Source organism: Brachyistius frenatus, unplaced genomic scaffold (assembly GCF_029030835.1).
Source record: "Brachyistius frenatus isolate BFR_SWC_R1_liver_20210118 unplaced genomic scaffold, ASM2903083v1 Contig_12, whole genome shotgun sequence".
NCBI lineage: Eukaryota > Metazoa > Chordata > Actinopteri > Embiotocidae > Brachyistius > Brachyistius frenatus.
In genome coordinates this window covers 4,476,061-4,502,661 of record NW_027210611.1, presented here as the reverse complement: position 1 = coordinate 4,502,661, position 26,601 = coordinate 4,476,061, and the positions used below count along the sequence as shown (strand labels likewise).

The 26,601-nt window shown below is 38.8% G+C and overlaps 1 protein-coding gene across 3 annotated transcripts in view; it reads right to left on the bottom strand.

The window, feature by feature from the left end:
- Nucleotides 1–4,005: 4,005 nt before the first annotated feature.
- The window catches only part of cacnb2b (calcium channel, voltage-dependent, beta 2b), a 38,519-nt gene continuing 15,923 nt past the window's right edge, over nucleotides 4,006–26,601 (bottom strand). For all 3 annotated transcript variants that reach the window (XM_069692348.1, XM_069692349.1, XM_069692351.1), the window contains exons 2-13: nucleotides 17,447–17,512; nucleotides 14,871–14,993; nucleotides 14,360–14,499; nucleotides 13,027–13,082; nucleotides 12,897–12,922; nucleotides 11,676–11,756; nucleotides 11,499–11,557; nucleotides 11,283–11,392; nucleotides 8,387–8,538; nucleotides 8,112–8,207; nucleotides 7,340–7,513; nucleotides 4,006–6,415 (exon numbers count right to left, since the gene is read on the bottom strand). In XM_069692348.1, coding sequence (XP_069548449.1) covers nucleotides 5,612–6,415; nucleotides 7,340–7,513; nucleotides 8,112–8,207; nucleotides 8,387–8,538; nucleotides 11,283–11,392; nucleotides 11,499–11,557; nucleotides 11,676–11,756; nucleotides 12,897–12,922; nucleotides 13,027–13,082; nucleotides 14,360–14,499; nucleotides 14,871–14,993; nucleotides 17,447–17,512 — 1,887 coding nt within the window. In that variant the 3' untranslated portion in view covers nucleotides 4,006–5,611. The remainder of the gene's footprint in view (nucleotides 6,416–7,339; nucleotides 7,514–8,111; nucleotides 8,208–8,386; nucleotides 8,539–11,282; nucleotides 11,393–11,498; nucleotides 11,558–11,675; nucleotides 11,757–12,896; nucleotides 12,923–13,026; nucleotides 13,083–14,359; nucleotides 14,500–14,870; nucleotides 14,994–17,446; nucleotides 17,513–26,601) is intronic.

Here is a 26,601-nt window from a genome sequence, read left to right as displayed (position 1 = left end):
GCATGTTGTTTTTCCCAGTTGTTTTAGATTATTTTCCAGGTGTTTGAGTTTCTTTTCTTTTCCTTTTTTGAGAGCTGAGGTGAGAGATATTAATGTACCCCTGATAGCTGCTTTTAAGGTGTCCCATAATACATTTGGGTTCACTTCCCCATTGTCATTGAGGTCAAGAAAAGTTTTAATTTCGGATTTCACTTGCTGTTTTATTATTAAGTACACTTGTATTAAGTCTACAGATTGTTTTCTTTGGCCTACTATCCAAATGTAGTGTTAAATATATTGGTGAATGGTCAGAGCTATCTCTAGTTCCTATATCACAGTTTCGAATCCTATGTCTATCATTCTGAAACATCAAAAATATAGTCTATTCTTGAAAAGACTGCATGGGGCGCAGAGTAAAAAGTATAATATTTTTCAGATGGATGTAGGTCCCTCCAAAAGTCAAGTAAGCCCGTCTCATCCAATCCTCTTCTCAGCAATTTAGACTGCAGGGTCACTTTTCTCGTATTATTAGATGTATCCCATTTATTACTTATTACTGTGTTAAAGTCTCCTGCACATATTAGTATGCCTTGTGATTCTGAGGAAATCATTTCGAGTATTTTTTTTTCATAATACTTTGATCACTTTGTGGGGGTAAATAAACACAGATAAGTGTGGTCAGTTTGTTTTCAATCTTTCCTTGCACCAGGACATATCTCCCTTCACTGTCCCTGATCTCCCTAACCAAGTCCAAATTAATAGAATTATGTAATAATATAGCGACTCCTCCTTTTCCGGTTTTCATTGGCAACATAAACACGCGTGTTGTGACAATAACGAATAACAAAACCGTTAATAATAATAATAAAAAAATATATATAAAATTGACTTCCAACCTCAGGGTCTTACACTGCCCTGTCATCTTCACAAGTGGAGAATTAATCCTACTTCAAGTAGGGGCTCCCTCTCTGCACAAAATCAAAGTCTCTTTTCCCTCTTGCGCCAAACAGTCATTTAAACCTCTCCCGGCCATTTGTGCTCCGTCCATATATCGAGGAGGCCGAGAACAAGCAACGAGGTCAAAAAAAATAAATTATTTATTATTAAATAATTAATAATTATGATGATCAATGCGGAAGGGAGGCGGGGGTGGGGGGGGGGTATACAAATTATGTGTGCGTGTCTGCCGTCTTTTGGGCATATTACCGGCTGGGAAGTATTTCATATTTGTAATACCTCTTTAGCGGCGTGTGAGATTAGTCCGTCCATACCTGATGAGTCTCTCATTGCAGACGCAGGGGCCGTTTCCCCCAGCGGATCCTCATCTTGGCAGGGTATGGTGTCTGGAAGCGTATTTGTTCCTCCTTAAGGATCTTCTTTATGTCTTTGTACTCCTTAAGTTGTGTTGTTCACGTCAGTAGGATGATCCCGTGCAAAAGCCACCACTTTCCCTTCGTAGGTGATCTCTTTAGCCCAAGCTGTTTCAAGTATTTTGTCTTTAACGTCAAAAATCTCTGGAAGTTAACCAGAATAGATCTGGACACGGTGTCATCCGGAGGTTTTCGTCGTTTTCTTTCCTCTTCCCTCGCTTTTCTTACTTTTTCTCGTTGCTGCTTTCTCGCTTCTAGCCCCACTCACCCTGGATCTTTTTTTTGGTTTTTTTTTTTTTTTAAACAGCTGTTCTCTTGAGTTGGTGAGGTCTTTTTCCCCTTAATTTGACCAGGAGAGTTTTCGATCTACGTCGCCATCTTGCAAACACACTCAATATATAAAATACTTCACCCTGAATCAGGACAAATAAGCAATAACTTAGACGAGATCGACATTGCGTTCCAGACATATTACAAAACCCTATACTCACAACCAAAACAGGAAACCAAAGAGAATATAAAATCATTCTTGAAATCTATAGACCTGCCCTCAATTGGAGAACATCAGAATGATTACTTGACTTTACAGATTACCAAAAAAGAATTGGAGACTGCAGTGAATAAATAAATTTTAAAAAAAACAATAAGACACCAGGAAGTGATGGTTTTCCAGCTGAATGGTATAAGATCTTTAAGGAAGAGCTGACTCCAGATCCTCATTATCTTTTAAAAAGACAAGTACTCTCCCCAAACAAGATGCTCCATGTATTTAAGGTTAGATCCAAGTTTAAGAAATGCTGTGTATAGAAACCCTCTGAATATATTTTTTTGATATCTGTTTGTTGGGCTGAATTTATGGTTGACAGGATTGTCTGACAGCATTGTTGGTGTGTTGTATGGTTGTTTTGTTGAATTTTTTTGTTTTTTGCTTTTTATTTTTGTACTTATTTATTTGTTTAATCTGTTGTTTTTTTTTTTTTTTGGTCTTTCTTTGACAGTTGCATGGTTAATTATTATTTTTATTTTGTTGTTATGTGTAAGGGATTTGTTTCTCGTTGCTGTAAAAATACCTTAATACAATATTAAGTATCAAAAAAATAAATTAGAGCGCTTACTTGGAAATAGTGCGGAATGTTAAAAAAAAAAAAAATCTTTTTATACCATTTTAGATGTATATGGATGTGTATGAATTTTGGATTCATCGTTTCTAAATCCTGAAACTTAGATTGGTTTTTATTTTTAGGTTTGCCTGAAATTATGTTGTCTTTTGAAGTGAATATATCAATATGTAATGTATAAATCCAAGCAAAACTGGGAGAAACAAAGCAATATTTCTGCTCAATATTAGACCTTTATGGCTCTTACCATAATTTCCTCTTTATCTCACAATTTTGTATTGTTCATCACCAACTATGGTGCACTGGGATGACGACTGATCCTGACATTGGCATCGGGAAATGGGCCCATAAATCTTGCAACGATTTCAATGGATATGTCTGTCTTTGAAATGTTGGTAAGCTAACATTCTTATATTCAAAGGAGGGCTGAAAGTTATGCTTGATTTCATAATTAAGTAATATGTCAATTTTGATTAATGTATGAATCACTTTTTCTAGGCAATGCCACATAACAGTGAAAAATAAGAGTGAGATAACAGTGAAAAATGGTCATTATAATTAGAACAATCTTCATATGTCACGCTTGGTCATACCAACAGTCCAGACTATGGGTCAAAAAATGATCTGCCTAGCAAATTGTCATATGATATTTTTACTTTGCCCATTCATCAAAATCTGTACTTTAATTGCCAATTAAATAAAAAAAGAAAAGAAAACCGAGACCTGGTCCATGTAACGTTACAGCGATGGGTCTGCCTGCAGTGAAGAAGGAAAGGAGGGTGTCCTGACAGATTCAGAATCATTACTGGTTAAACTGTTAGCATAGTTGTTAACAGGTGACTTGCCATTTACACTTTGGACATAAGGAAGGAAGAAAGACAATCTTTGACAAAGATAATCTCTGAAACGGAGAGACTGCATAATTACAGTAGTTTGATCATTTATTTATTTACTGGCGGACGATAAACTAACGTTAAAAGTGAATGCCGCCACCTGCTGTAACGGTGTTCGACCGTATGAACCTCCCCGCTCGTGGGAACCATAAAACGTACATAAATATTACTGCATTTGATAAGGGGGTGCTTTTCATGGCTGTTATCTCCCCCCATGAAAGCGTCACATCCATGAAATTTACTCCAATTATCAGCATATGTCAGTCCTTTAACTATACTGTACTCTAAAAAAAAATATCTGATTCAGAAATTAAAAGATGCTATTATTATCATCATTTTTATGGCAAGCCAGTCTGCCAGGAAATGCACCCCCTACTATTTCCTACTAAAAGAAAAGGCACCTTTGTTTATGTTCATCCCAGCATCTAATACTTTTGAGACAATTATATTGAACTATAGAGAGAAAATAAATATAATAGATAGAAATCAGGCCTTATTTAATGATGGGGGTGATTTTAACGGCAGCAGTGTTGTAACATCATGACTTTTTGTAGAAGTTATAGTATCGAAATTAAACCTGTTTTGATTCCATAGCCTATTTAAATAATTCCCATATCTTTCTCTTTAGTAATAAATGGAAAAGGGAAAAGGGAAATGCTTTAATGTCACTTTACACATTTGATATTTTAATGATTCTGAACAATAAAATGCATATTTGTCAAAATGAACTTCTGAACGCTGTACAAAACAAATATAACCAAAACAAACTTTCAAAGGAACAGAGTCAATTCAGTTTTGTCAAATCAAAAATAATCATACACATCCAGGTCAAGTTCTACCAAACAGTGCAACAGGCTCTCTGGTTCTCCTTACATGTACCTAACAAGGCAATTATGAAGTATGTACAAATGCATAGAGATTGTATTCAAGCAATATATTTTATCACAAGAAGATGCATAGAGTATCCAGCATATAGCACAGGTCAGTGTCACCAAAAGATTATTCATGCTTCCAGACAGAGCAAATGCAAGTCAGTAAATATGCCTGAACACCATTTTAAAAAGTAGGAAGAAAACTCTAGAATCATGTAGAAAAATAGTTTGACTTTTCATACCAATGTTTGAAACAAACTGTTGGCTTATGAAGATGCACAGACTTAAACACAAAGGGGCGGAGGAAGATGTGACACTAAAACACGAGTCAGTTATTTGATCAGACATAACATCACTTTGTGCATCTCTGGAGAAATCATATAATGCCACAGTTATTTAATTTCATCCCGTTATCTCCAGATTTGAGATATTTGTGTTGACAACAGATATAAGCTGTTTTGGGCTACAACTAATGATTATTATTATTTTTGATTATAGATTTAACAGCTGATTACTCTCTAGATTAGTCAATTAATTGTTTCGGAAAAGTCAAAGATACAGTTTCTGAGAGGTCAAGACATGTTCACACTTGTTTTGTTCAGCCGCCAGTCTAACAACCAACGATGAAGTGCCAAATCCTCACATCTGAAAAGCTGAAAGAAAACGTTTGATATTTTAGTTGCTTTAGTTTAGTATATTTTTTCTGTCAATCAACTAATCAATCAAGCATTTGAACTCAATAAAGAATACCTATTGTTTGACATGTCCTATAGTTGTATTAGGTAACTATTATCACAATAAAACATTTTTATCTCAGATATTGGATAATGTATTTACACCTCACATTTAATGTTTAGGGAATTTTCTTAGTTTTGTCACTTTGTATTAGCGTAAATTAATTATCTTTGGATTTAAGACTGTTGTTCGAACCAAGCCTTTGTCCGAGGTGACATACGAGGATGTCATCTTGGGCTGTGGGAAGCTATAAAACAAAATTCTGACATTTTACTGGCAAATATTTTATAATGAATTTTTTTTTTTTTTTTTACAGTTGAACTGATAATAAAAACAACTGTTAAATGCAGCACAACCTTGCTACATGAACCAACCAATGGAGTTTGATCTTGAACACTGTGCCATCAGCTATAAGAATTAAGGGGAAATAAGACAGACAAAATGTGTCCTACAAGTGCTAAAATGCCTTTTGGTAAAGAAGAGGAAAGAAGAAAGAGGTGTGTTCATGTGGCAGAGGGTAGAAATTAGAAAAATGGCAAACAACACGAGGAGAAACACTGTCAACAAACATAGTACACCCTGCCCCGCCCATTAGTGCATTATAAAATGAGCAGCATAAAAACCATGCACCGTAGAAACAACAGTCACGAGTGTATATAGGAATCTCTCTGCCACTGTCTTGCATCTCTGTCTCGACCTCGATCTCTATCTCTGTCCCTTTCCCTGTCTTTGTGTCCTTCTCTATCTTTATCTCTGTCTCTGTCTCTGTCCCTGTCTCTGTCTCTGTCTCTGTCCCTGTCTCTGTCTCTGTCTCTGCCTCTGCCTCTGTCTCTGCCATGGTAGTGGTGGTAGTTGTGATGGTTGTGTACAGGGTGGTGAGCCGTGTGCTGTGTCCGTGGTGGCATTGGCTGGTGATGCCTGTGCTGCCGGTTGCGCTCGTTGTGCTCCTGCTCATAGTCTTCCCCGACGTGTGGCTGGCTGTTACCACGGTGATGTTGGTGGTGGTGGTGGTGATGGTGGTGGTTGCTGTTGTGGTGGTGGTGGTTATGGCCCCGGTGGTTATAGTGAGACTCCTCCTCCTCGTCCTCCTCCACCACCTCCTCCTCCACCTCGCCCACCTCCTCCACCTCCTCCACCTCGTCCTCCCTGTCGTCAGGCAGGTGCCTTCGTGGGAGCCTCTGGCTATAATCCCTGCTCGTCTGAGTATCCGCGGCACCAGAAGTTTGGCTGTGCTGGGGGTGGCTGTGGTGCTCCATCCGGCGGTGGTGGTGGTGGTGAGTGTGCTGGGGTCTCTTTGGTTCGGTCCTCAGGAGCCGCTCCTCCTCCTCTTTTTGGCCCTCCTCAGCCCTCTGCTCCTGAGCTGGGGCTGAAGGTGGCTCCTTGTCGAGGTGGTTCTCACGGGGGCCCTTTCGCTTGGGGGCCGCTGACTTCTTGCTTTTCTGCTCGTCCTGGGACAGAAAGAAACAACGTGATGTCATCTGACTGGTTATACAATGCACTAGAAACAAAACAAAAATCTAAATGTGTTCAAATTTAGAGAGTTTATGGAACTTGTGGTGAGATCAAAAGTTTATTTTATGCCCTAAATTGTACAAAACTACAAAGGTAAAGGATGGAAATGTTCAATATACACGGCAGGGAAACTCCATTTTAGTGCAGAATTACCAGCTTGTCTGCAGTGATCTCGTCAGAGACGTTGATGCAAATAAGTTGACGGACAGCGCTTCAAAGATAAATGTGATGGGGTGAAGCTGGTTTTAAAGTAAGACAGCTCCCATTGTTAAAATACAATTAGACGTTTCCATGCGGTGACTCGCATACATCTCTGTTCACCTCTTTCACACCTGACAGAAGTTGAATCAACCAATCAGCATTCTTGAAATGTTTTTGAGATTGGGAAGGGCTGCACATCGACTCCTGTTTCTATATTCTACGTATATATTACCTTATATTCATCTGTTTTGTAGACATGATACATACAGGTCATTAAAAGCTAACCGCTACAGAAACTGCTACTGTAACTCATGCGTATCATGGTAAAATGATGAAAACAGAGCTACAGTAGAGTTTGAATCTCTCTCACTCACCAGAGGAAGGCCTGTCTCATTTCTTCAACTTTCCTGTGGACTAGGATGGTCAGACATGAAATGAAAATGTTATTAATGGAAAGACACACGAATGCAGCACATTATGAAGTACCTCTATTAAACAACAACATTCCTGCTGAGGTGATCATTTTCAATATAAACAGTTTTACCACATTCACCTGTCTGTCCACACATGAGATGAGTGGGATGATGAGATGAGATGAGAGGGTGACTTCACATCCTATCGTGTTTTCATGTGTGTGTGTGTGTGTGTGCTTTATGTACCGGTATTGCTGTGGGACTGGCGGGCAGTGTATTTTCAGCCAGCTGGGCCACCAGTGCGTTGGCAGGCTCCATCTCTGGTGGATGAGTGGCTCTCCAGTAGGACTCTAGGTAATCAGCAATGTGCTCGCAGGCGTCTGTCAGCTGGTTCTCATCCAAGATGACATCAAACATTTCCTACAGGAAATTTAAAATAAGGGCAAGAACAAGTAAAAGTCTGACAGGAAACAAACGATGGGCTGTAACCATGACAACAGATGAAAGGCTGTCTGTGACACCACTGAAAGCTCGGCAGAGGGGTGGTAATAGGATAAATCTGTGATTAAGAGTTTGGGATATTCAGATAAAAACAAGAAGAAGTAGGGAAATACCAGCATCTCAAAAATGGACACCCATGTGCACAGTTACATCAGCCTCTTAGTGATTTAGATTTCTAATGTTTTATTAATTCCAGTCACTGTTTAATTAAAATGTCTCTCCAGCATAAACATTCAAAGCCCCACTACCCTCTACATTTATGTTTTAGTGACTTAAAAATCATAAAAGTCAATCATGATGGTTCTAAAAATACTCAAATACGGACTTCACATTCCTCAGCGGTGCCTGTGGAAAAGTCAGTCATTACCAGTTTCAACTAACAATAATTTTATAGAACTGAAATATCTAACATTAAAATGTGGCATGATTATAATCTATTTATTTCTCTGTTAAAGTTTTACTGAACAGGAGCTGCCACTGCACCAATCTCTCACATTCGCCACTAGAGGGCACTCACCGGCAGACACTGGGCAAGCTTGTCTGCTGCCACAAGCTGAACATTGAGATGTTTGGTCTGAGACTTCCCTCTGGTCTTGATCAGTCTCGTCAACACCTACACAACAGGAGTGAAGAGTAGGATGAAAAGAAAAGAAGCAGAGAAAGGTATTTTAAAAACAATATAGAAGCTGTTGGCATTTCAAAGGATCGTCTTATTAAAAGAAGTCAGTTCAGAGCTCAGTTTCAGGAAAATTTGTGTTTTTTTTTTTTTTTATTAGATCTGATGAGGCTTACTTTTGGTGAGGAGATCTTGACATACACAAGTATCGGCGCCAATGAGGTCTTGGATACCTGCAGAGGATGGTTGATTGTGTCTGCATCTAAAACCACCAGCTGCAGGCTGCGGGCGAGCTCAAAGATACGCTCCACCTCCCCCTGGATCTGGGCTGCAAACAGCAAAATCTAAACTTTGACATCTAAGATCGAGGAAATTTCATCACTAATAATTTTATTTTTAACACTACGAACAAGACACTACATTTCACAGGTATATATTCAACATTTACCAATGACTCATTTCAAACACCCACATTATGCCTGATGAGAAGTATGTAATTTTAAGTGATATCAGAAATCTTGCTCTGATTTAAAAGTTGTCAGAGCAGGTATAGGGGGATTAGTAGATTCATCTTTATTTATTTTGATGAGTATTAAAGTAGCAGAAATTACATATATAAATAAGATTTATATAAGTAATTTGTGGAGCTGAAATCTTTTTTCTTTTTTTTAAAGATAAACATCGCCTGTCTCTCCCACACAACAGACTTGGTTGGAAATAAATTATTCAGGGATATTTTGGTTTTGTAACTATAAATACAAACACGGACATTTAAAAATGTATTCTTGATTCTGCATCTCAAACAAATGAAAAAAGGCCATCCTGTTGATAAATGTGAATATTATTATTGACACTGTTTTAAAAGAAGAAAAAAATCTTAACTTATCACGAGCCTTTATGGAACTTTCAAGCACATTTCATGGCCTATATCTCATCCAATGTCCAAGAAATGCTAACACATGGACCTTTGCAGTTTTTCATATTCTTGTCTCTGCTGTACCAAATACAGACAACAAATGAACACAAGATACAGAGACCTGGCAGCAACTCACAAGACAAATGGAAAATGCCTTACAAAACCTCTCTACAGATTAATGGCTCTAAGTGGCCTCTGCTTGCCAAATGAGGCTACCTAATAAAATGATGTATTTTTTTTTTTTTGCGTCACTAACCTATTAGGTGAGTGGAGATTAGTTACACTCATGGGAGGAGTAATTTAAAGATTGGCCACTAGAGGGAGACAGTAAAGAGGGGCTCAGTTTAATTTAACAATTGTAAAGGCCATAAGTCAATGGCTGTGTATAGCTTATACATAAAGACTGTGGGAAGAGTTGTTGGTACAGATATGAGGTAATGAAAGGAAGAAAAGAAGGGAGGTGGAGACTTCAAAGACACAAGGACTACCAGTGCTTTCAGTCATACATACCGGCAGCATCTGGGATGAGACAGCAATGGGAAAGACAAGAGTAGAGAAAACCACATAAATTTTTATCCTACTTCTGTTTCATACCAAATCTTTCCTCCTCTAACCAAGTGGGGATTTTGACACTCTGACTCTACAATGTCACTGCGGCACAGACAGTAAATTCCCAGTAAATATATCACATTCACCAAGATACAGTGAATATGTGTAAGGAAGCCAACCTTTTTTCTAAATCGGCAGTGGTTTCAGGCAATACATTAACTTCCCTCGACGCATAAAGACTGGAAACTGGGGAAACACTGTTCCGAACAGAGATATAACGTGTGAACTAGTGAGCTACTGCTGCTCATAGGCAGATTTTTGGTCATGCTTACTGCACTTCTGGGGATGTTAGTTGGTCAATCCGTTCCCCACTTTGGCCCAGAGTGAAATATCTCAATAACTACCAAGAAATTTGATTAAGACATTCATGGTTTTAAAAGGATGAGGCCTACAAAATTTGGTGATCTCTTGACTTTTCCTCAGAGTCCACCGTGTGGTGGAAATTATTTGTTATTATGGTAAAGGAGCAGTGTGTAGAATTTAGCAGCATCTAGCGGTGAGGTTGCAGATTGCAACCAACTAAACAACCTTCGCCTCACCCTCTCTTTGCAAGAACCGATCACGGAGGCCGCGAAACTCCCCAAAAATGCAAATTGCCCTCCCTATAGCAGGTATTTGGTTTGTTCCTTCTCTGTGGAGGGGGACCCGCTTCCTAAGTAGATATGAAGGGTGTATTCCAAGGTAATGAAAACACAATGATTCTTAGTTTAAGGTGAACTCTGCAGTCACAATCATCAATTTAAAAAAAAAATATTGTCCAATAGTTTTGACCATTTGCTTAAAAAAAAAACACATGCATTTCCATTAGCCTCAGCTTTACTTTGTGTTTTGTGCTACTAAGCAAATCTTAGTATGCTGACACACTAAACTAAGATATACATGGTAAACACTACCAGCTAAAGCATGCCAGCTTTGTCTGTGAGCACGTTAGTGTTCTGATGACAGCGCTTAGACAAAGTATTGGAGTGCTGAGATCGTGGTTGCTTCCACGTCTCCATGCAAAGCTGAGGCTAAAGCTAAGGCTACTAAAAGGCTGTTGGCTTCATGCACAGACATGAGCCCAATATAAATCCTCTAATTTGACTTAAGAAAGGCGATCATCCAAAATGTCAAAACACAAAAAAAATGGCAAACAATTCCTTTTACCATCTGTATTTGTCGTCACTATAGTGCCTAATAATATCAAACATTATTATCCTGTTAATCCACGAGACATACAACAAAACCTCGAGAGGATAAACCGCAGTGTTTTAATGAGGTAAAGAACACTACAAGTCTGACACATTAATTTCAGACCTGGGTCAGTTAGTATCAGATGCTTGTTTTAACCTAATTAGGGTTCTGGGTGGGCGAGGTTTGTTCCCCCAGGGACAGCACAATGAAAGCTAAAGCAATTAAAGCAGTTATTTTAGAAATTGGCTACGTGTTCTTTTCTGTGAATGGTACTATTTGAGTTGTCCTGATGCAGTGATCTCCAACCGTCTTGCTCTCCAAACAGACAAAAGAAACGTCAGTTAGAATTTGCCACGGTATGATGAACCACGTACCCAAGTTGGAGCGTGTGTTGGACCGATCCATTAAGGCCTTTTTGCCAGGGTTGTTGAGGATGGACCGTTTAGCTAGAGAGATGTCTGCTGTGACCCGCGTAATAGTAATTCTGGAGAGCAAAACAAAATAACAGACATCATCACACAGTCTTGATTTCCATCATGTTTTATTGCCAAACAAATGGTGTGACGCCAAAGCATTCAATCAGAACTTACCTGCCTTCAAATCGATGTTTTAAAAAGTCAAATAGTGCTTTTTGCATCATATCTGTAACCTGAAATTTAACAAAAAACAGATTTTAAATAAAGACCATAGTTCGTTCAAATTATACAAGTGTTTTAAATCCTATTTTAACAGCCTCTTAAGCCCTTCACAAGTTACAGGAAACCCACCTCTAAGCCCTTCAGTGATGGTCCCATTAGAACCACAGGACGCATTGTAGGCACTACATCATACATAGCCACCTGCTCCCCCTGCAGCCACAAAGAAACAAAACAGTAATTCAGTGTATGACAGAGAGTATATGTTGTGCTTTTATCGGGGAAAGCTGAATGTCTGACTGTAAATATATCTTTACACTGCAGGCAACAAATTAGCACCACATGCATCCTTTTTTTAAAAATTTAAGATGGTTAAATGTAAGATAGGTTGTGGAAAAAAAAAAAGCTTGCCAGTCAAAATAAAGCAACTTTAAAATTGTCCTTCTGCACTTCTTTGTTTCATCGCCAATGTGATTTTAAACAGGAATTTTGAATAGAAGCACAGCTGCAGGTATCATTTAGCAGGTTAAATTATCTTTAGCTCCGTGTTTGCTGCTGGATGATGAAATTCAACTGTGTTTTATATTGGATTGTTGTCACGGCCCGATTTTTGGTCATTCACTCAAGACACATGTGCAGACCTGTGGCTCTATCCACGTCACTGCAGTCCATGAAAATATATTCTAACTGTCCTTGTATGAATATTAGACCTGAAATGAAATGCTGATAAATCACGAAACAGAGACTGAGTTTGTTATTATCACTGCTTATTGATTAATAATTTCTGACATTTTTCGAGCAAAAATACCACAAATATTTTAGTTCTCGCTTGTAAAATGGTAACTTAAATGTTATAAACAAGGAATTTTATTTCAACATCTGGGCACAGGGTGATTTTTTTTTTCTTTTTCCTATTTTCACAATTTATTTAGTCAATATTTTATTATCTGGTTCTCCCTGTCGTGCGACAAGTATGAACAGGTGAACAGCAGGTTCACAAAGCCAATTTCAGTTCTTTGACCCGTGTTTGACACAATGAGATTCATGAAAAATCCACATTTATCCAGGACCCCCAAATCTGTCAGAAATTTATGTGTGCTATCGAATATTTTTCAACAAATACAGCACAGTAAAAGAGAGGAGGTTTAATTTAAACATGGAAAAATGGTACACAAGGAAATACCAAAGCTTGTGCACATATTGCATGCAGTGCAAACACAGGCTAAGCATATAGTAAAGTAGACTAGTAAGAAACATGGGAAATACTGTTTCTGAGGACGGCTTTTTTTTTTATGACGATGAAGAATGGGTTGAGACAGATGTCAACAGACCAGCAAACCTTCAGTCACTTACCGGTTTCTTTTTCACCTGCTGATTGGCTGTTCATGGAGAGAGACAAGAGAAGTACCTATATTAACTCACCAGTCATCATAAATAAAACAAATTAAAAATGTTTTACACAATCTTACACACATGTACAGACCTTGTGATGGAGGAGTATATTTCTTTGTGTTCATATCTTGAGCCACTTGAGCTTTGCTGAAATGAAAGAAAAGTTCAGAATTAGCTCACGTCTCATTTTCCCTACTGATAAACATGGATTTTTATTAAACTTAAAATGTCAGTGCTATAGTCACGATAAAAATAGATCAGCATGTGTCTAGGCAATACAAGATGCTGTGCTTGGAGACTGTATATCTACTTGCATAATACAGCTATATGAAGCTTAGAGGGTAAATCCTTTTAAGTGATTCAGCACAGACAGTGGCCAAGTGTCTGAGATACTCTAGATGTGTTTCTGTGGATCTTCCTGCCTGCAGGGCTGATTGGAGTTAAAACAACCTACTGACTGAACAAAAGAAAAACACCCCTACAGGAGTTGCGGCATGTGTAGCAGTTTGGGCAACCTACTAAGTCAGTATTCAGTATCCAGACAGCTTGCAAATGGTGCCTTGCACACACAGGATCTCCCCACAGATTCTTTAATGATAGTCAAAGCAGCGAACCGTGCTTTGGCTTCAGCTTGTGTTTCTTGAAGTACTTGAAGTCTCCTGTGGATCATTGTGCTGTGACACAAGCCGTTCTCTTCAGTTTCACTTTCTTTACTGGCTGCACGACGTTTGCATTGAACATCTGCTGATATTTAGTGGAATCCATTCTTCCCTTTGTCCATAAAAAAATGTTCTGTGTCTCTTGGCTGCCACAAAACCCCAAAGAATTAACACTTGGCAAGGTGTTCTTTTCATCAAATGCTGCTCCTTTTTATCTCCAGATTTATATTTACTGATTGTGGCCATTGAATTCAGGTTTTCAGATATTGATTTCAGGTTTTCAGATGTTGAATTCAGCTTTTCAGATGTTGATTTCGGGATTGCTTCTTGATGACTCTTCCATGTAGACCCTGTTTGTGCTTGAACGCTGCACAGCAGAACAGTTACCCACCCCTCCTGTGGCAGCTAAAGCCTTCTGCAGCTTCTTTATCAGTCAGGTGTTTGAAGAGTCAGACAGTTTATCAAACTGTAATAATCACCAGCTGACAGTTTTTGACCTGCTTCTTTATAATGGGCTCCTTACGAGTCAATTAAGGCCTATTAAATTAATGTAATAGGAGCTTTTGAGCAGCCCACAAGTACTGTTTCAGTTTTTTTTTTTTTTTAAAGTTCATAAAATAAAGTAACAATGCAATAACATTTAAAAAAAAAATAAAAAAAAAATTATTTGGGGGTGGTACTTCAAAAATCAATTTTTGCAAACAAATATATTTGTAACATCCTGCTGTATTGGAGTGAGAGTAAAGAGGAGCATGAGGTATATACTTGGCTAAGGCCTTGGCAGCTTTCCTTGCTTGGACTTCTCTTTTGATGAGAATGGTCTCCAGGCTGACTGGACTGGGGATGAAGCCCACCACACCATCCTCCTTCACCGGCCGTCCGATCCACCACTCATTGTTAAACTTCTGGTCATTGGAGAAGAGGACAACAAATACAGTGCAAATGTAAGTCTTGTTTCACTGATGTGGCTCACAGTTGTTTAATCAGATGATGAGAAATTCAGCAAATGCATGATTGCTTTTGATGTTATCGTTACCTATTGATCCACAAGTCTTACCAGCGAAGCAGGGGTGGGTTTAGAAAGGTTTAAACGTGAGGCAGGCTGTGGCATCTTTTGCAAGTCATCCTCTCGGCCCTTTGAGCCTCTATCGTTATTTTGCATGTGTTTATGTTAATTTTAGTCATGCCACCTGAGAAGCCCTGCTGCAGCCAAATCTTTAATAACTCCACCTGTCTGTGACTTTTAATGAAGTGTGTGTGTGTGTTTGTTTCAAACCTCTTTGACATGCAGGAAGTCTCTGGCCTCAAACGTAACGGCCTGGCCCGGTACAGGCACGTTGTCGTCGTCTGCTGGCGTGTAAGAGAAGTTGCAACGTACAGCAAATGCCACGGGTTTGGACTGGGGACACAGGAGAGGTGTTCAAATTATTTTCAAATCTTGTGACACCATTATAACAGTATAGTGTAGAGACAAAAACTCTATACATGTCGTGCTTATATGCTCTGTGCGTCACATCCAGCAGATATCTATGTATAACATAAATATCTTTATATATTGTATTTTTGTACCTAGAAATCAGTGAATTATGCTGTTTGATTAAGTGAACAGATTCTTTTTCAGATGTAATTTTTTTTTATAACTAATCTAATTTAATGGATACATTTATTTAATTGAATGGATATAAATGATAGAACATTCTCCAGAATATCCACAAATCTCCTTTCAAAATTAAAACAAAACTGCACTTAATCAAAACTGCACATTTAGACTATGTTATCCTCGTCCTAACACTTAATGTCAAATTACTGTAGCAGTAGAAACCAAAGTTACAGACTGTTGTCCTCTGGTCAGTTAGAGAGGAGTGTTACAGTTTTAGCTGACTGTAACCATTTCAAAATTGAAGTGTCAACAGATATTGAATTATGTATTAGCATCACACCGTAATATTCAGCAGATGTACTTGTCCATTGTATTCTTTTTTTTATGGGGTTGTGTAACTAAGTTAGAGAGTTTGTCAGCAGCACAGCTTTCTGCTGTCATGTGCACATAATAAAGCATAATGGTTAAAGGTTAAAATCAAGATTTTGACAGGAATTACATGAAAGCATATCTAACGAGTTGGAAATATGTGGAATGTAATACTTGACATTCCTTAAACATAATTGTACATTTACAACACACAATCTGCATTCACAGACATGTTGCAGAAGGAAAGGTATAAGTGTAAATAATACATTGAATGATACCTGAATTCCATTTACATAGCTTACTGGGACAGAAGAGTCATTGTTTATGTTATTAGTAACTCCTATTTTTTTGTTTTTTTTCTCCCACTACAACAAATGAACATATCTGCTGTGAAAAAAAAAAAAAAATTGCATCTTCCTCTTTGGTACGCAGCAGCTACTGTATGCTTCCTCCTGATTGAATGCCTGTTGGTGCTGTAATCCTATCAGAGTCAAATGTCAGTGGCATGCCGATCAAGCTGCTAATTACTCCACTTTGGAAAGATGAGGCTGGGGGAGAGACTGCGGGGTCAGCAGGGGACAGGCCGACTATGTCTGATGCCTTAATTACAGAGCACCAGTGGGAGACCATGAAATCCGGGGGGGGGGGGGGATTTTATTCAATATTCAACAAGATGTAGATCAGTAGGGGCTGTTTAAAAGGCAAAGCTTTGTATATTTTTGTATTATTGTCATTATCCCACAGAGAAAGTGAATACTCCACTTTTTGTATATATGTAAGGCACAATAAGCTCAGGTAAGGTTACAATCTGCTCAACTTTCAAATTGCTTTGAAATTTAAGCAGAATCGGGACTTTTATTTCTCAAAATTGAGCTCCACAACGGGTTTTTCAAATGAGCACATTGCTTTTGGTAATTTTGAGAAATAGAACCAAACAAAACCAAAAAAGACAAAATAACATAAATACTTTACCCTGCACTCAAATTTGACACAAAAGCAGATTTTAGTGCAGTGACACTTCTAGATTTGCAATTCTAGAGTTCCTACAAGTTAGATGGGGTCATTAATTTTGTGGTCATATTTTTTATTTTTTTTTATGAAGGAAGAGTAACAGTGTACACAACCAAGCAAGCAAATATATCAATGTGCTAGGAATGAAGAAGAAATAATATTTCTGATACGCAAACATACAGAGGCAGTGATTAGGGATCACGAGTAGCTTTGGTTATAAAAGGTCACCAGTCAAAAAGCAAATGGCACGCTCTGTCCTGATCAATAAGTTCGTAATGTAAAGAAAATAAAACTTTAAGAGGTCTTCTTTCATAACCTTGAAGGGCATGTAAACAAACGTGTAAGATAACCGAAATAAAATTGTGGAGGGACACACAGCAGAAAAATTAGATTAAGTGATTTCCCTCGACCCATATGCTCACTGGATTATAGATTAGTGTCCTCATATATCATCATTGTTGGTAGAGAAAAAACATTTACCACACTTAAAATGTTATAAATTAGACAATTTAAATGTTGTTGTATTCGACTCTGGTTTCTTCCAGTGAAAGAATATCATATTGATATTGCTGGAGTGCACTCAATTGAAGACGGTGAAAAATAATTCATTTGAGTTGATTCAGCAATAATCAACATACTTCATTATTATCCTACTCCAGATATTGAGCACACAAAGGGATGTCAAGGATGAAGACGGCTATGACTCATTTTAAGAGCAGAATATTGCTCCCCTAATGTGATGTCCTGATGTCTGCGTTTCCTGTCTGTGATGTAATCGCGTCCTTGAGAGGAGCCTCTCTGAAAAATGAGTCTGCGAGGGGCCACGGCATGTCGGGTCGGGTGATAACCGTGATGCAACAGAGTGAAAGTACCTTAGCCTTCTCCAGCTGCACCTGGGCGTTCCTTTCCTCAACGAAGTCCAAATCCTGACGCTCTCCCTGCAGGACAGGAACAACAAAACGTTTCTTCAAATCACTGCATCGTATATGAAGACGTACAAACTCATCAGACTAAGACAGAAATGATCCCCACATTTCCCCAAAATGTGATGATTGATTCAGTCAGGCTAGGGTTGTGTTGATGACGTATTGATTTGGTCTCACTTGCAAAATTATGTTAAAGATTTCTGAAAAAATAAATAACAACACAGACTGACCCCCTCCACCTGGAAAGAATCCGATTCAAGATTCGATATTCTTTTATTTGGCCACGTGTGTGTTGACCAAGCGGCAACCCACTGGTTTGTGAAATTCCAGTCTGAAGCTTAAGAGTTCGGATTTCCGCTGGTGCCATCTTTGGACGAGCTGAGGAGGAACGAGTAGTGGAGCTGACTCGATCCAATTAGGTACCTGAGGACCGACAGCACCTGGTGCCTGTTACTTAAACTAGACACACCCCTAAACATACCGCTTTTTGAGGATGAATGTCTAAATAATGACAGGATTATTTTCAGATGAACCACCAGAAAACGAGAAGGAGTGACCTGACTGAAGGACACCAAAAAAACCTTTATTGCAGCTGCTTACTGCAGACATTGCGTAGAAACACACATCTTTAAAGAACACTCCTATATGTAACTGAAATAGAAAAAGACTGAATATATGCTCAGTGACAGACAGGAGGAATTTAAACAGACTAAACTGGGGGGTAGATACTTTATTCTGGGCTTGCTTTTCATCTTGTCCTCTCTCCTTTTTGCTGTTATACATTTGAAATGAAGCATCAAGTCCACTCTATAATTCTGTATCACTGCTTTCCCTTAACAGTAAATATGTTTGAAACACAAATTGATGTAACATGATCACATTTTTGATTTTTTTTTTGATTTTTTTTTTTTTTTAAACAACCCCATTTTCCCTTTTTAAGAAGGCTTAATTGTTATTCAAAATGGCCATAAAAATGGGAACTATTCTTTCTATGCAATTAAAAACAACAAAATGAATGACGACAACACTTTGTGGTTCAAATTCTGACACCGAAACATCAGAAGAAAGACAAGAAAGACAGAAGAATGAGTTTCTGCGGCAATTATTTCAAAACAGAACTCCGACAATTTAGTGTTGCACTTCCTCAAAGTTGGGCGTGAGAGAGACACAAAACTAATTGTCAAGGTCAATGCAACCCATGCAGGGATATGGTCCCTAATATGATCCATGATTCAAAAACGGTGAATTCTACAACACATTGCAACTAAACAGCATCCTCAATTCGCCCCTCTCCGCCTGATAAGCGCCCACATCTCCCCACGTCTGTAACACAGGCTATCTTTTAACATTTTGGAGCCTCCAAGCTAAATACAAGATTAACTGAAGTGATGTAATTGGGATCATTTTCTCCGACAAATCGGGACACAAGAAATTATACAACTGCTTTTACTGGCTGTTTTGCTCCCATGTGACTAAAATGTAAAATTGGTGGCGTGTTCCCTTAAGCTCACAGAAAGAGTGAAACAAAAATCGATGTAATTGCAGAAGGTTTCAGGCAGAACCAATGAAAAAAAAAAGCTCTTTTACCTAATCAGCACAAATTACGGCAAAGTGTGTAATACACCCGCCCGTCCACAAAAGAGTAGCGTGTCTTTAACACGCCTAGCATCATGTAGACATAATAAGAACATGTATGTAAACAAAGGCAGGTCACATACAAAAGTACAAAAGATGCTGAAGTATTTGTAATGATGGTTGGAGTTTGGATGTGCCAACATTTTCTGAGGTGTTTTTTTTCCCAAACCGTTGGCATGTGGTTTTTCCCAAACCCTAACTGAGGTATTTCAGTCGTAAACCTTTCCCAAACACGTTTTGTTTTCCTAAAGCTCGCTTCACTAATACGGATCACGAGGCAAAGAATTAACATTGATATGCTTCCTTCTAGTGGACTTGCGAGTGCATTACATGCTTTACTGCAATACTGGGTTGGGGTCCAGAATGTATTATGAGAGCTGTAGTAAAGAATTGTCCCACTACTTTCACCAAAGATCAAAACGGTCTGTGGATGTAGCACAGTTGAAACGAATGAATCTAATTGTCTATCAGTTCCTCACATTTTCTTATAATCCCAACCAGATTCCAAGACATCTGAAACTGATTGAACACTTTATTGTTAAGCTTTCAATTTAATAATGTTTTCTTGATAGGTTTTCTCATTGACTGTTCCCTTTCCCAGAAACCTCCTGCCTTTAATTGTCAGGAGGCATTGCAGCAGATCTCTCCTGGGACGCTCAGGTTTATGTGCATGTGTCCCTGAGATTAGATTGTCCCCTCAAAGACATGCTAATTAATGCCCTCTGTGTCACAGCCAGGAGGTGGCACAGCCCCCCCTGCGTCAGTCTGGCACTCAAGATACACACTTGCATCACAAAGTCACAAATCAGCTCATCAGTTGTCGACATTCTTCTCAGTCTGATGCATTTTAACAGCAGTTAGTCCCTGGTGTGTCGAAGTCCACTTTCTCAAATCTAACCTTGAATTGTTTGCACACATGGTGATGTTCGTGTTCAGGGCAGATCAGTGACTTGGAACTTTAAGAACAGCTTCAACGTTTCATGCCACGTTACATTTGGACAATTTTCGCTCCTCCTAATTGTACCTACATTACATTGCATTCATTTGCCACATACTTCTGCGCAAAGCATCTTAGATTGGCTGCCTCATATATTCATTGGACAGATTGTATAAACAGTCCTCTTTAGGACATGGAAAGTCAAAGAAGATTAAAGGACCGATTATATGATTTGTGTTGATACATTATAAATAATATGAGCTTATTATGCTGGAGTATTGAAAATGATCTATTTTGGTTCACAGTGCAGAAAATAAGTCACATTAACTGAATAGTGGATCTCTTGTTGAACAGACTTTTGATAACCTGACATCCTGTTATATCAGATACTCGTAAAGCATTTCAGAGTCAGCTGCTCTTATGCAGCTGATCCAAGACAACATAGCAAGGAAATTATGATTTTGACCCTACAAACTTAATGTTTCCATTTGTCTTTCCTGATGTATCTCCTGCTGGCAACAAAACCATGATTAATGTTTAGAGGTTCTATTCCTGCCTGACACCAGTGACAATGATGGATTATTCAGCATCATTATTGTATAGGCCAATTGTTACGATGGACCTATCTTCAACTCCAAAAAAACGAATAGCTTGTGTAATGAAATTAAGAGGGCAGACTAAGGGAGGGCTGGTGGAAGGGAAGCAGGGAGGAAATATGGGGTACGAGATGAAGGAGGGGATTGAGATAACAAGTGAACCAGTAGAGAGTGAAGACACATGTTAAGAGAGAAGAGAAGCGAAACAAGACTAACTTTGTCTTCAGACAGACTGAAATTCTGTGGTAGCACAAAATGACACAAAGATGCCTTTTCACAAGTTGAAAGAGTTTAAATTTAAGTGAAAAATCTGCACCTACAGGCAGCGTGGAACCAAAAGGACAAAGGAGAGAGGCCGGAGGGAATTAAAAAGAGCAAGAGCTTCTGATGAGTTCATGAGTTCAGTCAGAAGATGAGCTGAACACAAACAGCCTGGCACAGTTGGTACATCCGTTGCCGGCTTGGTTACAGGTAAAGTCTGCACAGTGGGAGCATTGGCTGTTTGGAGTGACTCAACACAGACTGAATGAAATAACCTGAGGTGAAATTTGTGAGAATAACAAGAGGCCAAAATGTACTTTGCTTTCTATCTGAATACAACAAACTGTTAAATATTAGCTGATGTTTGCAAATTTCACAATCTTAAAAATCAGCTGGTTGATGGGAATGTTCACTTGCACTGGGTCATAAACCAAAATACTGAATCAATTATTATGGTGACCTGATGATGGCACTTGAAGAAAAGTCAAAGTTATTATTAAATCATGCTGAACGGGCCATGGATGTTGTATCAAATGTAATGGTCTCCTGACCATCAGTTATTAAAATATCTTCACACAAAAACAAAGATGTAAACCACATGGTGGAAACATGATAGGAGCACCAGAGTCATGAGAAGTGATTGTTTGGGAAATATTAATCTTATAAAGTTTCATGGACATTCATCAGATAGAAGGCCAGACATTGCGATCCCCACCAGCCTTAATGTACCAACACTACGTGTCTTCCTGCAGCCATGTTCACAGACTTGAACTGGAAGAAACCCATCCGACAGGAAAGTGCATTTCTACTCAAGAGGAATAAAAAGCTGTTAATATCTCGTACAACACAAGTAAGGAAAATGGTGCTATAGTGAGAGAAAAAAGCAGAAAAAAAGAAATGTTGTACAGCTTACCAATATCCATATCATATTCAAAAAGCACAAGTGAAACACGGGAAACAAAATTCAAAGGGAAACAATGGTAAAATGAGTTACAAGTAAAAATAATTAAAATAAGTAAGGAACAAAAGCAAAATAGAAATTGACTACAGCTCAGAAAGTTAAGCTAAAATAAAATTTAAAAAAAAACTATGTCTTTAAAAAGGAGAGACATATTAAAAAAAGTAGAAAACTTTTACAGGATATAAAGGCCTAAAATAATGTGACCGAAGAAGTCCGAGGACATGATGTATTAACAAGGTGCGAGAGTGCCAGTAATTAGAGAATACAGTGTAGAAAGGTAGTTGGATGCAGAGGGGACAATGTCAAGATAGAGAATTCAACATGATGAATCAGAGAAGGAGGAAATAAATCTCCCCGGGGCACAATTATGCCAAGGCATGGGTTTTTGTTTACCCATGCCTGGTGTAGACATCTGTTCGCACAGCACCCGCCTCTCCTGCGAGCCAATGTCACCCAGCCAACAGTACAAAACGCCCCCGCTGAATTATCAAAGAATGCTGAGCTACTGCAGGTGACTTCAGGGAGAAGACGAGAAAAAAAAGTGGGAAATTACATGAATTATTGACGGGAATTTAACTGTCATGAATTTAACAGTCATGTCTTATTTTACTGTATATTATGAAAAAGCCATGATTTACATATTTGAAATTATTGCTTAAGAGTAGGCAAAGTTGATAGCTATGTCTATGGTCTGTGGCACAATGATGTATGGATCCAGACTGTGGATCTTTTTACCTCGCTTGTGCAGTAAAGCCATTTATATAAATACCTTTAAAATAATGATACCCTAGTTTATAGAACAGGGTTTTGTTCATTATCTTAATCTTTCTTTTCTCAGATTTTAAAGATTAAGCAATTAACATGTAAATACTAATTACCTGTAAATATGATCTGGTTTAGACTCCCAAACCTAAAGTTGTATTTGTGGTACATAAAAAAATTTTTTTGAGCTTTGCACTGAAGGCTTGAAAAAAACAAGCATTTTGAACTTAGTATGGAAATTCCACATTATTCTACAGACAATTTATAGACAAGATGATCAGTCAAGTACCAAAAAAATTGGCAGATTTAAAGATACTTGGAATATTAATTAGTTCCTCCCAAGTCTGATTCCCTGGATGTAGAACATTGGTATAAACCCGACAGTGTCTGATTATTTCAGGCGACATTCTCCCACTTTTCTGCTACGTGTGGGTTTCTGTTTTCAAACTCCCCATTGCTGAGGGAAACAAAAACAACAATCTTTGAGCTGGCCACCTACACGCTGAAAATATCCCGTTTTGATGCAGATTTGGATCATGTAATAAGGCAGGCTTGTTTTTGTTTTTGTTTTTCAGTCTTTAGTGAAATATAGCCACTTTAATGTCAGGACTCGCCTCCCTACATGTAAATATAGGGGTCCAGTTGGCGGGGCAGCCCGCCCTCCTATGACATGTAATGTAGAAAGGACTTGCGAGACTTGCATCCCTTTCAACAGAGCATCTTTTGTTAAATTTAAATCTCAGAACAGTTACATGAAACTGCGCTCTCAATTCCTTTTTAAAACCGTCTAATACAGCCCCTCTAAATTGAATTTCTTTAATTAATTCTTTGATGTTAACTCTCTTCACCTTTTCATCATTGATCCCTCCATCTCTTCATCAACCCCACTTCCTTCCTCCTTCTGTTTTCTTCCCTCTTTCTCTCCGTGTTGGTGAGCCATCCCGGCCCATTACCGTGATTACATGTCTTATATGGTGAGCAAAGGAAGGTAGAGGACAAGGATGATGCAAACAAGTAAAGCAACGTTCTCTCGTGGGCTACCTGAAGGTGACTCCTTTCCCGTTCAAAAGCGTTTACACAGCTCTTTCGACATGCGCCAGGGGAGTACATTAGGAATGGAGCACCTGATTGGGGAGATGGAGTCCATCCGTAAACTGAAATAATCAAAGCCATCGAGTCACCAGGAGCCAGCTGGCCGGCCTGGAGCACTGCGATTCCCCAGAGGACAAACCGAACTCTGGACCAAGTCTTAAAAGTAAAGCTGAGATACAGTCTCACATCAACATTAAAGATACTGCAAGTGGTTCATTCAAGTGTTTCCAACCTAATTCATAAATAGATTTGAGAAAGAAATACATCTGCATGGATCTTTCTTCATTTTAAGTATCAATTAGGGGGGGGAAGTGAAAATCAAGTCTGTTTGTAGCCATAAATAGACCACTATCACAGGGCTACAGTTTGTGATTGTTGTGGTTATCATGGGTGCAAAATAATGAGCGACTCCTGCTTAGGAAGCCTTGCATGACAAAATGATGTGAGGACAAATTGCTGTTTACTGAGGTTTTCATTCAAATATATCTTCAGCTGCTGTACCTGATATGAACTCTACACAGGTAAACTTACCAACGTAAGCAAGCAGGTCTTCACACTGGACTAAAATCACCGGGAGAGAAGTGAATTTACGTTAACCCCTGATTCAAAACTCCAATTGAGTGCAATGATAGCTTACTAAGTCTTATCAAATAAGATACATATAGCAGCTGTCCAAATGCTTTACGTGAGTGGGCCTGAACAATACAGAAGACTGTTGAGTGCAAACATGAAACAAAGAAAACTTTTACTGATAAATTTCAGACTATACAGCTGATCTGAACAATCCTTAAAGTAAAAGTGAGATTTATGCTCAAAACAAACACAAAAAAAGTGTTCCGGTGGTTAAGCTCAGCTATTTGTTTACAACCTGTGTGGCTGAGAGTTAGACCACTTGTCCAATAGGTCTCCATTATAAGGCAGCGTACCTTGATTAATTCAATGATCACAGTAATCAGCTCTGTAAAATAAAATATCATAAACAGGAATCAGTTTGCAGTCAAAAATTGCAAAAATATCAGACTTGTGTTGTAAAAAAAACATGAATTTGATCGTTTAATAGCCTCAATAATAAAAAAAAAACAGTGAAGCTGGGACAGTGATGAATCACAAAATGCCTCCTCACAGGAGTAAAAAAATGGTACACAGTTTCTGTGACCTCAAAGAAAAATAAATAACCCTATCCATGTAAATTTAAGATTCCTTCCATCCCCTGCTCTTCACAATATGGTTGGCTTAGCACCAATTATCCCCTTGTAACAGACAGCGTCTCTAAATATACCACCCCCGCTGCACACTCATTCACAAAAATGGGGGACGTTGCCATGGCAACCATCGGGAGAAATATGCCACCTAAGCATAAATGACTCCCACTGAGGAAAATAGTTCTACCTCTATTATTTGTATGCCATGTTCCTCAGAGACATAGACATAAGAAAAAAAGAAAAAAAAATCCTCCTCCTCCACACCTCCAGTACGACTACAAATCCACTACATCCTCACAGGCTAAATAAAGACATTTGTAGTAATAGAGCAGTGCATTAAAATCAATGGGAGATCCATAGCGGAGCCTCTGAACTGACGGACCTCCATACAAGATGTCAGTATAATTAGGTCAGCTTCGAAGCGCAGACGGCACACGACTGCTACTGTATGTCTCACAGCTGAAAACATCAAACGTCCAACGGTAAAACTGTCATTTCATTCATGCCGGTGGTCGGGAACATAAAGTAGTAGGCATACAAAGTGTGTACACATTCACAAGTAAACACGTGCATGCGTAAATGGCCAGGGGTCTAGATGAAGGGTGAGCAGACCACAGGAAGTGGATGTGTGCGTGTCTGCTTGAGGGGGCAGTGCCATTCTGTTTGCATTCAGAGATGGCAGATCGTCCTTTCCTAAAAACACGGCCGTGGTCCTGCAGCCAGCTTAATATGACCCACATTTATGTTCATTGTGACCTCCGGTGGCCGTAGTAATTGTCACGGGAGCAAAAGAGCATGTCGGGTTACATAGAATAAGTAGTGACAAAGTCCGTGAAAGGGTGAGCAGTGTTTTAACTTTTGGACGCAAATTAATTCATGTAGCATTTCACCGAGAACACTGGTGTTTGTGTCCAGTGTGAAAACGTCATAATGTACGTGAGCTCATTGTAAAATTTTTTTTTTAATTTTGACCAAACTGTGAGCATTTCACAACGTTAATCACGTGTTTATTATTGTTACCATGATGCCGAAAGTCCGGTACACTAGTCGCTAATACTGTCCTACTACTGTCGTTTCGGTATAAGGACGTGCTGGTCCAATAGAGGGCGCTGAAACACTCTTTGGTCTGGAAGTCATCGGTAAGACCTATTACCTATTCTGTCATAATGTGTATGAATATATGCATCCTTGCTACTATTCCGTGCATTTTACTGCGTCTTGTCGACTGCTCCCGGGTGCTGCCGGTATCTACAGTACGTATCTTTTTGTACCAACAAAAAGAGATCTGGGGTTAAAACTTTCCACATCAACACACAGCAGCTCAAGCAGGTCAGTGATGCACTCAGTGGCCGTTAAGTATCTTGTAATTGAACCAAACTGCAGCGACCTTAAAAGGCCGGCAATTGATTATGCTGAAACACCATCACCATCTACTGCCCTGCCAAACAGGTTAATCTGCCAGGATTTTAGGGGTAACTTTGGTCTCAGGTTGGTAAGTACATAAATCCAAATGTAGGGATATAAAGATGTTTACAAGAAACAAATATTACACTGTGAAACGTTGAAACTTAAACTTGAAATCAGGGTGTAAATAATTACAGTAGTTCAGGATAAATCTAATACAAACGATCAAGCACTTTTAGAATTACAACAAA